The 13,020-nt window shown below is 37.9% G+C and overlaps 1 protein-coding gene across 4 annotated transcripts in view; it reads left to right on the top strand.

Moving 5' to 3' along the window:
• LOC117410346 (putative Polycomb group protein ASXL2) overlaps window positions 1-13,020 on the top strand; it is a 96,657-nt gene that overhangs the window by 54,938 nt on the left and 28,699 nt on the right. Inside the window, exons 3-4 of one of the 4 annotated variants that reach the window (XM_034016778.3) lie at window positions 3,842-3,950; window positions 9,169-9,307. In XM_034016778.3, coding sequence (XP_033872669.1) covers window positions 3,842-3,950; window positions 9,169-9,307 — 248 coding nt within the window. Of the gene's footprint in view, window positions 1-1,899; window positions 3,951-9,168; window positions 9,308-11,215; window positions 11,357-13,020 lie in introns of those variants that run through there. The other 3 variants (XM_059025737.1, XM_059025738.1, XM_034016782.3) reach the window with 3 other exon arrangements.

Raw genomic sequence — 13,020 nt, forward strand, 5'->3', positions numbered from 1 at the left:
GACAAACAAACACGGTGAGTACAAACACTTCTAGATTATTATTTTACTTCCCTTTACGTTCTCCTTCTCTCTCACCCGTTCTCCACTCTCGAACACCCAACCCCGACTGAATGAAATGTGCATCTATATATACTGTTGTGCTGGGATTCAATTACTAATTAATTATTCACTTGAATCCCAGCACGTGAATTAATTCTGTGCAACCCCGTGCTCACATATTACATTTAACCAGCACGTGAAGTGATTTGTGCCCTCCTCGTGCCTAAATACAAATCTACACTTTTAACTCACACGTGAAACACAGACCCGTTTATATCCTGTGTACCAATGACTATACACCAACATTAACACACGCACGCAACATACAACACATAATATGCACACAGGGGCGGGGCACATTGCCACACTGCTACATAGAGTACAGCACCTGCTGCCCTGGTGTATCAAAACCATTACATCTCACAGAGAAAAAGAACCATGGACGACATACTGTATTGTTCCCAAATAAAATATACGTACACAAGCTACTGCAAATCAAATTTTAACAATTTTGTATGCACGCGGTAGGAAGTTATAATTGGTTTAGTTAGGTAAACTTCCCCTTGAAAACCAGTGGTCATTATAATTGCATTTCTAACAGAGCTATTCTGGTGGTAATCTACTTTATGACAATAACAGCACATTTTTGTTAGGAGGGTATTTTTTGTTGTTGCCAAAGGAATTTCCCCTGTTGTAATGAACAAAAGACATTTACAGAAATGACAGCCTTGCTTCTGTTAGCTAGTCAGGCTCATGGGAATGGTTTACAATGGGATCAGCAGCCAGCCTGTTGCACACAGAGCATCATCTCACTGCTTGTCATGTCTAGACATGCTGGGGTCTCATTCCTCTGTAAGGGGTGGCAACAGTAATGACTAGTGTATACCCCAAAGGGAACAGGGAATTTTTATTTCACCAATTAGAAACATGTTGCTACAAGGCTGCCATCCTTAGGTTACAATAAACTGGTAACTGTGTTTTTCCTTTTTTTATGTAAACTTTTGTACTAGAAACAGGGTGGTACAATCGTAACGTGGAACAGTTCACTTATGTACTGTACAATGAAGGGGAATAGTATGCCCAGTAGATTACATTTTGGGTTAACATTAACTACAGCAGAATGCAGCAAATCCACAGGAATTCGTGTATACATCTGGAACTGTCCTGATTGGAATAAAATGAGATCCAAAACATTTGTTGTACTCTTTTAACCATGTGGGAATGGAATTGCAGCAGTCAATCAGGGTGCAGGACATTTCCAGGCCTTTAATACACTTTATACCTCTGAAACATAACTAAATGATCATAGGTGTATATACCTGTTTCACTGATAAGTGTTATATCTGTGGAACCACTTGTCCAATTGTGATGAAACTTGCTGAGGACATTCATAGCACAAATAATTGGAGGTATAATGTCACACTAACATTTTAACACGTCTAGATAACCGCTTATCTACTTATGATAAAACATAAAAATGAGACCGATAGCTCTGATTTTACAGTAGTGACAGTTCCTCTGTTCCTTGGACATTACCCCTTTATGAACAGACGCTTCTGCAAATGTTTTATGGTCCTTGAAATAGGAAGTAAGAATCATACGTTTAAGCTCTTAACACCTCTTAACGGCATATACGTTTCCCTGTGGATAGCCTTACCGTTCCAACACATGCTGATTACACTAGAGGCTAATGGGTGTAACTGTCATTTCAACAAGGCAATTAGACGAGACATAACCTTAGTTTAATGTTAATGTTACTGAAATGATGAATTTAAACTGGCTTTTGTATTAGAGTGCATTAATTGGCTAATACATTTTATTTCTTTACTTTTTTGTTTCATTATGTCTGTTGTCCTCCAGAAGGTAAGAGAAACTGTTGTATAAACCGTTTTAAAATAACTCTTCTTAACACACTTTAACTGCATGGATTTAAATTAAATGTCGCCCATCACTTAATAAATAGATGAAGACAATGCGGCACTTGCAGTTCTGTAAGCTTCAAGAAAGAGCAATTCATTTGTAGAATGATTTTCAATGCATGGTGATGTCTGCCTTGGTAGCTTTAGGTTTTTTTTTTGTTTTTGTTTTTTGCAAATTAAGAACATCTTCAGCTTGTGTCTGTAACTAGAGGCTGTCAGCAATTCTAACATGATCTAGCATGCTTAGCCACTTAGGATTTTGGAATTGAATCTTCAGGCATCAAAGCTACAACAAGTATGTGTCTTCTTCCTTTGTTTGAATCAAGGAATAATTGTACTGTTTTTGCAGACTGAGGTACAGTAACCTTTTTTCCTCCCTTTCTTCATTGTTATTTTCCAGGGCTGTTTACTCAGGAGTGGTGCTTGTGTGTGTGTGTGTGTTTCTGTAAGCCCAAACATTCTACCATTTTACACACACACAGATATGTTATTCTGACATGTTTACATTATGAAGAAAAATATAGCAGATTATTTTAACTACTGTATGTAATTTGACTCAAAGGGAAAGGATACATCTGAGTCCTGTGACTAGAGGAGAGGTAATCTAGGAAATTGAGAGACAGAATGGAGAGTGATGCAGAGCAGTTTGCTCCTGATTCATTTAGTATTAAATAGCAGTTTCAGTGGAGTGTGCCTGGCAAAAACCAGACTGGAGGGGGTTGAGTAGAGACTGTGTTAACAGGATGTCAGAGCGCTGACGGTGTCCTCGAGAGAGGAACGGGAGGAGGGAGAAAGGACGGTAGTTCCGGAGGGATGAGGGATCCAGGGAGGGTTTTTTTTTTTAAGATGGGGGTGATGCAGGCCTGTTTTGAAGGTAGAGGGGAAACAGCCAGAGAGCAGAGAGGTGTTGAGAAGAGAGGAGATCAAAGAGAGTAGAGCAGAGGCAGCAGATCAACATCAAGTTTCCAAGGGATCCTGCAAAACAGCAGCAGTAGCACACAATAACAGCCAGTTAAATAAATAATTGGGGAAAATAACGGGTGTGTCTGCATTTTCATTTCCCTTATGGGCTTGAAAATTATAATGCAGCACTTGCAAAATTAATACTCTAAATAGTCATTAACACATTTTTTTTTTAAAGAAAAAAACTCACCCAATAAACATACCAAAACAGAAATAAACTACTGAGACAATGCATTAATCTTAAACTGTTTATTATTTGTTTTAGAATTATTATTAGTGGTTTTTTTTTCCTTTCAGAAAAGAACATTGCACGAATGACGATTTGGAGTAAAAACATCATTATTTTTACAGTACTGAAATGAAAACTGAGATACTATAGTACAATTCAGTTACAATTGATAATTTATGAAGCATGCTATCAAAATAAGCCACTTATGTTTCTGTATTGTTTACCTAAATACTGTACAGAACTGAGCCTTGTTGGTTGAATAATTTTTTAAGGTCAGTGAAGGCTGCAGCTGTTGTCTAAAATTAGCCATGACAGTCTTTAAAAAGTACATGGTGCAGCGGTTTGTGAAATAATTACAGGATATTACAAACCGGGTTGTGTTGTATAAAACCTCAATTCTGTGGAAAGAGCCTTTTAATACTGCTTTTTGCTTTTTATAGCAAAATAATGTAAAGGGGAAAAAGCAGGGTGAAAGAATCAAGTGAATTAAGAAGGACATACTGTTTCAAATAACAGGAGAACCATTTTACACTATTTCTGTTTTGATTACCTAATGGCTTCAATAATAATAGCACAGACACACTGTAATAAGCACAGTAAATATACCCTTAAACTTGAATGCGGTATGCTTTCACAGATAAGAGGTACCTGTGCTTGTTCTGGTATAATTGGTTTTCATTCCTATTTCTAGTGGGACTTCTCCTCTGGCATGTTTAAATGCAATGCTACACACCAACTCTCGAGGGGAAGAGGGAATTTTCTACAAAGTACCTGGTCGTATGGGAGTCTACACATTGAAGGTGAGTGTGAAATAATAAGGCTGTATGGGATGTGTTTGGCCTCTCTTTCAGATAGAGATCAGGCTATATTTTACAGTAGTTAAGTGTATTTCTTTACTCTGAATTGGTTACCTATTACTCTGTTATTTACTTGGTAATGTAAGTACTGAGCTCTGTTATATTCACTGTATACTATTGCACTTAAATACAGTATAAGCTATCTTGATTTTCAAAAACGTGCACCATGTTTTAAGTGTCATATGGATTGTTTGGAGCACATCTCAGCAAGGCTATTGATTCTCTGTCCTTTTGATACAGTTGATAGCCATTTCAAAAGTTGATTGAGGGGTCCCCGAGTGGCTCACCTGGTAGAAGCACAGCCGTATGGTGCGCAGGGTGAGTCATATAGAGCAGGTTCATGTCCTGGCTGTGCGAAGTAGGCCAGTCTTTGCTGGGGACTCTGAAGTGAGACAGGGAGGTAAATCTGGCAGGGACTGTTTTTCCTCATCGCTCGGTAGTTCGCTGACATCCGCTCTCGAGTTCCTTGGTGAAAAAAGGAAGCTGGCTTGGTCGTGGGATTGGAGGATGCCCACTGAATCTTCGGGTCTCCTGAGACATGTGAGGAATTTCTGTGATGAGGAGAAAAGCGATTGGACATTCCAAATTGGGAGAAAATCAGGAGGGGGTGGGAATTATAATTGAACACTAATAATAAAAAAAAAGAAAGTTGATTGTGAATGTTCAGCTGTATTTCATGGTGTTTTGATGGTATATTAAAATAACATTTCTGGTTTTCAATTCTTATAATTTCTTGTTTTATATTTTGCAGAGCATTTCATGAAGTTAAGTTATACTTTTTTTCTAGCTACATAAGAGTAATATCCATTGAAACAAGGCATCCATCTTGACAAGCATGCCCAAGAAAAACAGATTTGCTACACAGAAATTAGGGCTTTGTTTCTTAATTTTAATCCACTAATTAGGTAGCAGAACTACTTTGGGTGTTACTTGCTGTCCACTATGACCACTACCCGGTATGATGAGAAATTACAGTTGTAGCTCAACTGCTTATTGTTCTCTAAATGAGATTAAAAGGTGTTACATGTGTTAAAAGAGCTACTGCAGAAAGAGAAAAAAAAGAGCTATCCGTGAGTTATCAGAGACTCGACTTGCAGCATTTGACAGGAAGTTTCATCAGCTGTTAATTGTGGAGGAGGAGAAAGTAGTTTATAGCACTCGCCACTGTACATTAGCCTTCCACTTTTTGGAGCAACATTCTTTGTTACAATATATCATTTGTGTTCAGCATTGAGCTTTACCATACCATGTATACAGTGTAAAACTGCAGCTACTGTATAGGTATTATTATTTGTTTATTTAGCAGACGCCTTTATCCAAGGCAACTTACAGGAGACTAGGGTGTGTGAACTATGTATCCAGGTATCCAACAGTCCTGTGCTATTTTTGACTGCTTGCATCTGTTGTAATGCAGGTGGCAGGTGGTAATATGTAATGTCTTTCCTCAAGTTGTCCACAATGATTCCAGTTAGTTACAGGATTAAACAGGCCTCTGGAGATGTTCCCTTGATCTCATGCATTTGCTGTCTGGATCAGGGAATCATCATCCTCCGGTCAGAAGGTGTGCTGCATTGAGGAGAGTACCAGGTTCTTTGAAGTTGTGAAGACTTACTGTAGACTGACCCTCAAGTGTACCAGAACATCTCAATGTAATGCATCCACACAGCTTTAATGAACTGCCATGATTTTCATCCATGAACTGTGTTCATTGTAAACCAGTACATCACTTTGCGACAGAGTGAACCATGGTTTGTTGAACCACAACACCCACTGCTGCAGTAATTGTGGTTAATGGAAATTATTTCTTTACTGACTGTTAAATGCAATGGCAAAGATGAATCATGTTTAAAATTCTCAATACAGCATAGGCGTGCATATTATACTGATTCAACTCAATATAGGAACGCCCATAATTACATATTCATCTAAGGCTGAACCGCAAAGAAAAACTGCTGCCGCAAAGCATTCCTTAAAAAGTTGCTAACAGCATTGCGCTTGTTTAGTACATTTCACACTAGACTTCCAACTCGTTTGCAACTGGTTTGTGACTATTGTGACAAGCGCAACACTTTAGTACATCTACCCCTCAGTGCAGTATATATATTTTACTGACTGTACAATGACAGCATTGAGATCTCTATTGAATTTACTAGCGTTTTGATTCTAGTTCTGTGTTGTAATATTGATTTTAACACTGCAAAAAAAAGTGATTCACATTCACAAAACACAGGTTTATGTCCTACACTGTTTTCCCACAGTGCACATTATTCAGTAGAATTCTCTGAACTGACCATCTGGCTCTAACTATCATACTCACGCACAACTGACTTTCTCTACTTTTAATCTTTGTCATTTCAACCTAAGTACCAGCCTAGCTTGATTGGCATCCACATGTTTTCCCAGATTCCAGATGTTTATTTTGGCTGAAGTTTTGAATGGGAACATTGTCAGCAGTGAAGTGTGTGGGTGAAATTTGTCTTAAAACCACCCACATTGTGCTGCTTTACAAGATAAAGATATGGAAGATATTCTGTTGCTCTCATAAAGAAGAATAAAAACATGTTTTTTTGTTTGTTTTTGTAACCTTGCTTGATTTGCTTTATCTGGCTTAATAATTACATTCTGGATTTTCAAATAATAAACTACCAGTATTATAGTGTGACAGTAGGCCTTGATCTGGGTGATGTTAGCCAAATATATTTTACAATACTATCTGTTTAAAGCTTCAGTATGCCTTCCAAGGACGTTTTAGCAATCCTGAGTTTTAATCTTAACACAAGCATCAGCAGCTGCATCCACATCTATGTAGATAACTACAGCGATAACACAGTGCCAGTAAACTGAGCACCCATTTTACTGCCCGATTAGATCAACCAAGATAATATTCTAATGGGAGTTTTTAATTGCAGCACCCCCCTTTAGTTTGAGTGGTTTTGTTTGGATATCACGTTAGTGGCAACTCTCTGAGAGTTTGCTGTTTCAGTAAAATAAAAATCTTTTGCATTCATGTGATTAAAAAAAAAAAAAAAAAAGTATTGTTAGAAAATTGAACGAGTGTACAGTAAGTATTACTATACAATGTTACATTTTTGGAGAAAAGTGTTTTTGCCTTTTTGTCTGAGGGGTAGATGTACTAAAGTGTTGCGCTTGTCGCAATGGTCGCAAACCAGTTGCAAACGAGTTGGAAGTCTTGGGTGAAATGTACTAAACAAGCGCAATGCTGTTTGCGACTTTTTAGGGAATTCTTTGTGGCAGCAGTTTTTCTTTGTGGTTCAACCTTAGATGAATATGTAATTATGAGCATTCTTGCATAAATTCGCAAAAAGGGGGTGGAGATAGTGCAAATGAGGGTTCTCAAATATTACAATGAGATGTACTAAAGCTACCGGCAATGGCGACACTTACAATTGCATAAATTTGTTAAGAACTTTTGAAACCACGTTTTAAACAGTTGCAATTGTTGCTGGCATTTCCAAGTCCACTTTTTCTCTTGTGTTGCCAGTTGTATTCAGTGCATTTTTGGGGTGAACACCCAAGTACCTAATTTTCAGTAAAGGCAGGGTGTACTTACAAGCCTTGAAAACACATTTCTGTGACATTTCTGGCTTCCCCAGTGTGTTGGGAGCAGTAGACTGTACACATGTGCCCTCCAGCTCATTCTGAGCATCTGTATAGGACCAAGATCTATTTTGTGTTAATTGTCTAGGCTGCTATTAAAAATAATATTAATAAAAAATAAAAAAAACCCGCTAAAATCATTTAGTTTCAATTTAAAATAATCTTTTATTTGCATTGTATACCAATTCTGTGTTACCGGTAGCCTGCAGGCTAAATTAAAAAAGTGCGTCAAGTATTCACTTGATTTTACTGCTGTACTGTATATTATTATTTGTTTTATTTAGCAGACGCCTTTATCCAAGGCAATTTACAGAGACTAGGGTGTGTTAACTATGCATCAGCTGCAGAGTCACTTACAACTACGTCTCACCTGAAAGACGGAGCACAAGGAGGTTAAGTGACTTGCTCAGGGTCACACAATGAGTCAGTGGCTGAGGTGGGATTTGAACCAGGGACCTCCTGGTTACAAGGCTGTTTCTTTAACCACCGGACCACACTGCCTCCTGTATACTGTATAGGCCTACTGTACAGATTTATATTTTTACATAATGTAATGTGTAGCCTACCCAAAACACATTTGTGTTATTTCAGAGCAATGATTTACATTTCAAATGCATTGAGAACTGTAAATGTATGTGTGTGCGATTTTATTGTATTGTTTTCAAACCAGACACCTCCTTATGTCGGACAAACATGTCCAGTTTAGCAATGGGCTACTGTATGATTATGAAAAGCTTTTTGGGGGTGAAAAAAGCTGTATACTATATAACAGTATTAAAATAGGTAAAATGAAGACGGAACAGAATGCATTGTACAGATGACGTTTACATTTAACAAAAACAATGTTATTTTGATTCTTGCACCCTTGCATGTATAAACGTTATCTTTCGGGCACCCTTTGCTGCAGAAAACCACAACTCAACTCCCACTATTTATTTGAACAATGTCGCACGACTCTCAATAGAGATCTCGATAAGAAGTATATTGCGGCTCTTTTTATTAACACATTTTCTCTTAGTACAGACGTCAAAATGTATACTTTGCGAATTGTCACAGCGAAAATGCAAATTGCTGTATGTTTGCACTGCGACTGGCCCATCTTAGTACATCTACCCCCGAGTTTGTTCTGCCAGGACAGTTTAGGTGGGAGACCTCCGTTCAGAACAGTGTGCTGTACAGTAGGGGGTTCAGCTGGACCGTGGCAAAGGGGAAATTAGGTTTTCCTGAAACGATACACTCTGTACCTGGGGTTATTTATTAGATTTTGGTTAAAGTAGGAGAGGAATGTATGATAAGAGTCAAGGGTTTTGTAACCAACCTGATAATATATATCTAAAAGAACGTTGGGTCAAAATTGGCTGGGGTTATGACCAGAATAGATCTGACATATTACACTCTTCTGCATACAGTAACATATTGTAACTAAGCAATGTCTGAAAACAGATGCACATTCCTGCTATTTATTTTAGAAGGAAAAGAACCAGATATACAGTATATTTTGTGTCATGCATGAGTAATGTGGGCTGTTGTCCTTGTTTGGCAGAAGGACATATCAGACAGTGCAAAGGAGTTGTCGGAGGAAGGCTCTGAAGATAGCAGCGACAATCATTCAGATTCACAGAGCACCGAGAACAACAATAACAGCAACAAAGACATGAAGAAGAGCAAGTGGAAACGGAAAGGTAAACGCTACAGCAATTCTCCTGGCTTCCACTCGCTTGTATTGATATTGCCTAAAATAAGGTGGCATGGGTCCTTACGTGGGGTTTTAAACTGCTCAAAAAAACCACCTGCAAGACCAAAGATTTCTTCCTACTGTCTGCATTGCCTTTGGCTGGGAAGTATTATAGTACAGTCTCTGCTGCAGATCTGTCTGGAGGAGGAGAGGGCTGTATTTTGGTATTTTTAGTTTCTAGATTGCCATAGGTTTGCAATGGGGATGTACGAAACCTCTCTACATCTTATACTTAATTTCTATCGAAGTCCATACACGTAATACAATGCTAAATAGTACAAGCAACTGTTGCACCTGCTTTCATGATACCTTCTTCTAAACTATTCTTTGTGCAGTTGGGGATATATTTAGATATAATAATAACCTAATGACCAAACTGTAGTCGAGCCCTGCTATTTCCCAGATTAGTTTCCTATCAGGATGGAACCAAGGCCCGTGAAGGTGGAGCGAACAACCTGCACACTGGCATGTAACCGCCACATTAAAGCAAACCTACTTGAGAAGACCGGATTAAATGTTTCTGTTTAAACATGTACTATGGATATTTATTGGGGCAGAAACATTGGATGTTTAGACATTCTGCTAGACATTTTCACAGGCTGATTCAATGCACAGTGAACATTTCTGCTGCACTCGTGTTGGGTTAATTCTCCTGCTGATGTATGGTACAAAATATATTTAATGATGTGCATGAAAATAGAACTTTAAAGTCATTTAAATATGGCCCGTTTAGTATAGTTATGAGCATCAGCATCTCAAACAGTGCATACATTTTTGCATGTATGCAAAAGACCTATGTGGGATGGTGGCAGTGTGGCAGGGGGCAGAAGCCCTGCCAGTGGACAGGTATGTGGGGGGGAGGGAATATTGGGTGGCAGGGAGGGAGTTAAAATTCTCCCTGCAAAAACACACGTGGGAATGTTGCTGGAGCCATCAACTGAATAAATGTTTAAATGATTAATTAAGGCTTCAGCCACAGGTGTATAAATAAGGTGATCGTTGGTGTATTAAATGTTGATGTTGGTGAGAGGTGAAGGATTGTCTGTGTTCTGTGCTGTCTCATCCTGTCTGTTTACGTTTTTGTGCAGCCTTTTGTTTTGGCCCTTATACCGTTTATTTTGTCAAGTGTGTTTTAAGTGTTTGTACAGTTTTTATTTTGTTTATTTATGTATTAAAATGTGCGCACCAGTACTTAAACTTGCCTTCTCTGCCTCCGAGTCTCTTCCTAGTTACTACAGCCTGACCAGAGACGTCACAGGGATCTGTTTCAATAAACTAAACAATGGCTGTATTTAGATCTTATGATGTTCAGAACAATTGAATATACCCTATAGTGAATTCTCAGTTGCTATGATTCAAACACAAGATCTCATGGTTCTTTGTATTTTGCTCTAACCTATTTATTGTGTCAGCACACATCCACAAAAACTCCGTCACACATGGCATAATTTGCCCCACTGCAGACAGTTAAGGAAGCCATCAATTAGAGCAACCCTTGCTCTAAGGCAGGTTGATGTACGTTGGAAAGGCAATGTAAAGAATCCCAAGTTTAAGTGTTGTACCTGCTCTCTGGATAACTAGCAGGCTTTACACCATATTCCAGTCAGATGGACATCATTAACTTGCAAAAAAATATACAAATAAAACAATGATGACCAAGAAGAGTTACTGTGGCAATCTAACAGTTTATTTTAGCAAGGTTGCAGTTTGGTATATCATTTCTTTCTCATATGCACAATGAAACCGGAAGAATCTTTCAGATAACATCTGTGACCACTTCCTTATAAGCACAAATGTAAAGAGACGTTTAAGAAAATATTAACTTTACTTCAAAGCACCAGGGACTCCACTGGTTTTATTTGGGTAAGCCAACTGCGAGCAAGACGATAAAATAATTACAAAACAGAATAAGCTTATTGGAAAAGCCTGCCTTTTAGCAGTGAAACTAAGACCGAAAAAATGCTGAACAGACAACAGCTTCAAGATCAGCTGGGATGTAAGTTGCATTAGAGGTTGTTCAAAATGGTTTATTTTCTTTAAAAACAATGGGGTAAATGACATGGTGTAACCAGTTCAGAATATCTTGAGAAATACAAATAGGAAATGCTAAATAATAGCTGCGAAAATCTTAGATGGGTTTCTACAGTGTGCTAAAATCCTTGTAAATTAATTATGACACTTTTGCATGTGTATGCATTTTATTATGCACTGGACATTCGGTTTGTTCTTGTAAGGAGGTCACCCTGTGACATTTTGAAACTAAAATGTCACACCATCAACTGAAGTTTCACTTTCTGGTTGAATTGAGATACTGTCATTCCGAGTGTTTGTATTTGAGAACCATTAGAAATGTTACGATACTCTAAAAGCACAAGGTTAGGAAGCATAGAACATTATCATATTGATATTCAGCTTTTTGGTGATGGACAGTGAGACTAGGTAGTGTTTTTAATGGGTGCTTTGTAGTCTGGTTCTTCAGAGTTCTAATGACTAGTCAATCGCCGTCATCTTTTTGGGCATTTTAGTCATGCCATGTACTGTATTGTGATATGCCTGCAAAATAAGTGACAGGAATGAGCGGGTTGCTATGGGCCCAATTCACAAAACATTCAGGGCTGTTTTAAGGGCTCTGTTCACAAAACTTTACTCCCATTTTTTTTATTTATGCCCATTTTGACTAGTTATATCATATAGCTTTCACCAGCTATTATAATCAATGTGTACTGAACACACTGACTTTTATTCATTCATTCAATGCCTAGGGGTTGAGATGGGTATATTATTGCACTTTATACATTTGATAGTGTCTTTCTACCCCCTGATGGCAATGAAATCCACAGCAAAGTGGACATAGTGGAAGTGGTCTTGTGTACTTAAGTGCGTAAGCATGTATGTGACACTAGTATCATGAAACTTGATATTGACATTATATACCATAAGTTATTGAAAATGAATATTCAACTTAATAGATCCAGTTTGCAGCACATTTAATATCTACTCTTTTGAGGGAAACTTCAGTGGGAATATAGGATTCTGTATATTTAAATTAATCGTAGGTTTTTTGTTTTTTTTTTGTAGATGTCTCCCCCCCCCCCCCCCCCACACGCATAAAATAATATTTTATAGCTGCATATAATATACCTGTACCTGTCAGATGCTGTTTTAGCAATTGAGATTTGCAATGCAGTAATACTGCAATTTAAGAGGACTCCAAGCCCCAACCAAAACCTCGATGTAAAACATTTTCACTGCTATTATTCTGCATGTAATTTAGGTTTAATGGAACAACTGTATTTGGGCGTCCTTGTGTATCTTGTGAATATATATATTTTTTTTTTATTTGACACAGGAAGCTTGATTTTGCTGATGTTGCAATAACAGATAACTTGAGAGCATTGATATTTGCACAGTACTAAGCCAGGCCTATATACAAAACATCTTTAAAAGACCAATAGGGATTGCTACTGATATGTAACTATTTTTAGGCCGCAGTGTGCTTACTGCAGCTGGCATTTTTTGCGCATGTAAGTCCAGTGCGTAATGGTAGTGAGATATAGGAAGGAACTCAATTCTCTCTCTCCATTGGTAATACCAAGTCTTTTAATATTACTTTATAAAAAATATGAAAAGAAATTACAAAATAAAAATGTGATTGTTGTA

The sequence above is a fragment of the Acipenser ruthenus genome, chromosome 6 (genome assembly GCF_902713425.1).
Source record: "Acipenser ruthenus chromosome 6, fAciRut3.2 maternal haplotype, whole genome shotgun sequence".
NCBI lineage: Eukaryota > Metazoa > Chordata > Actinopteri > Acipenseriformes > Acipenseridae > Acipenser > Acipenser ruthenus.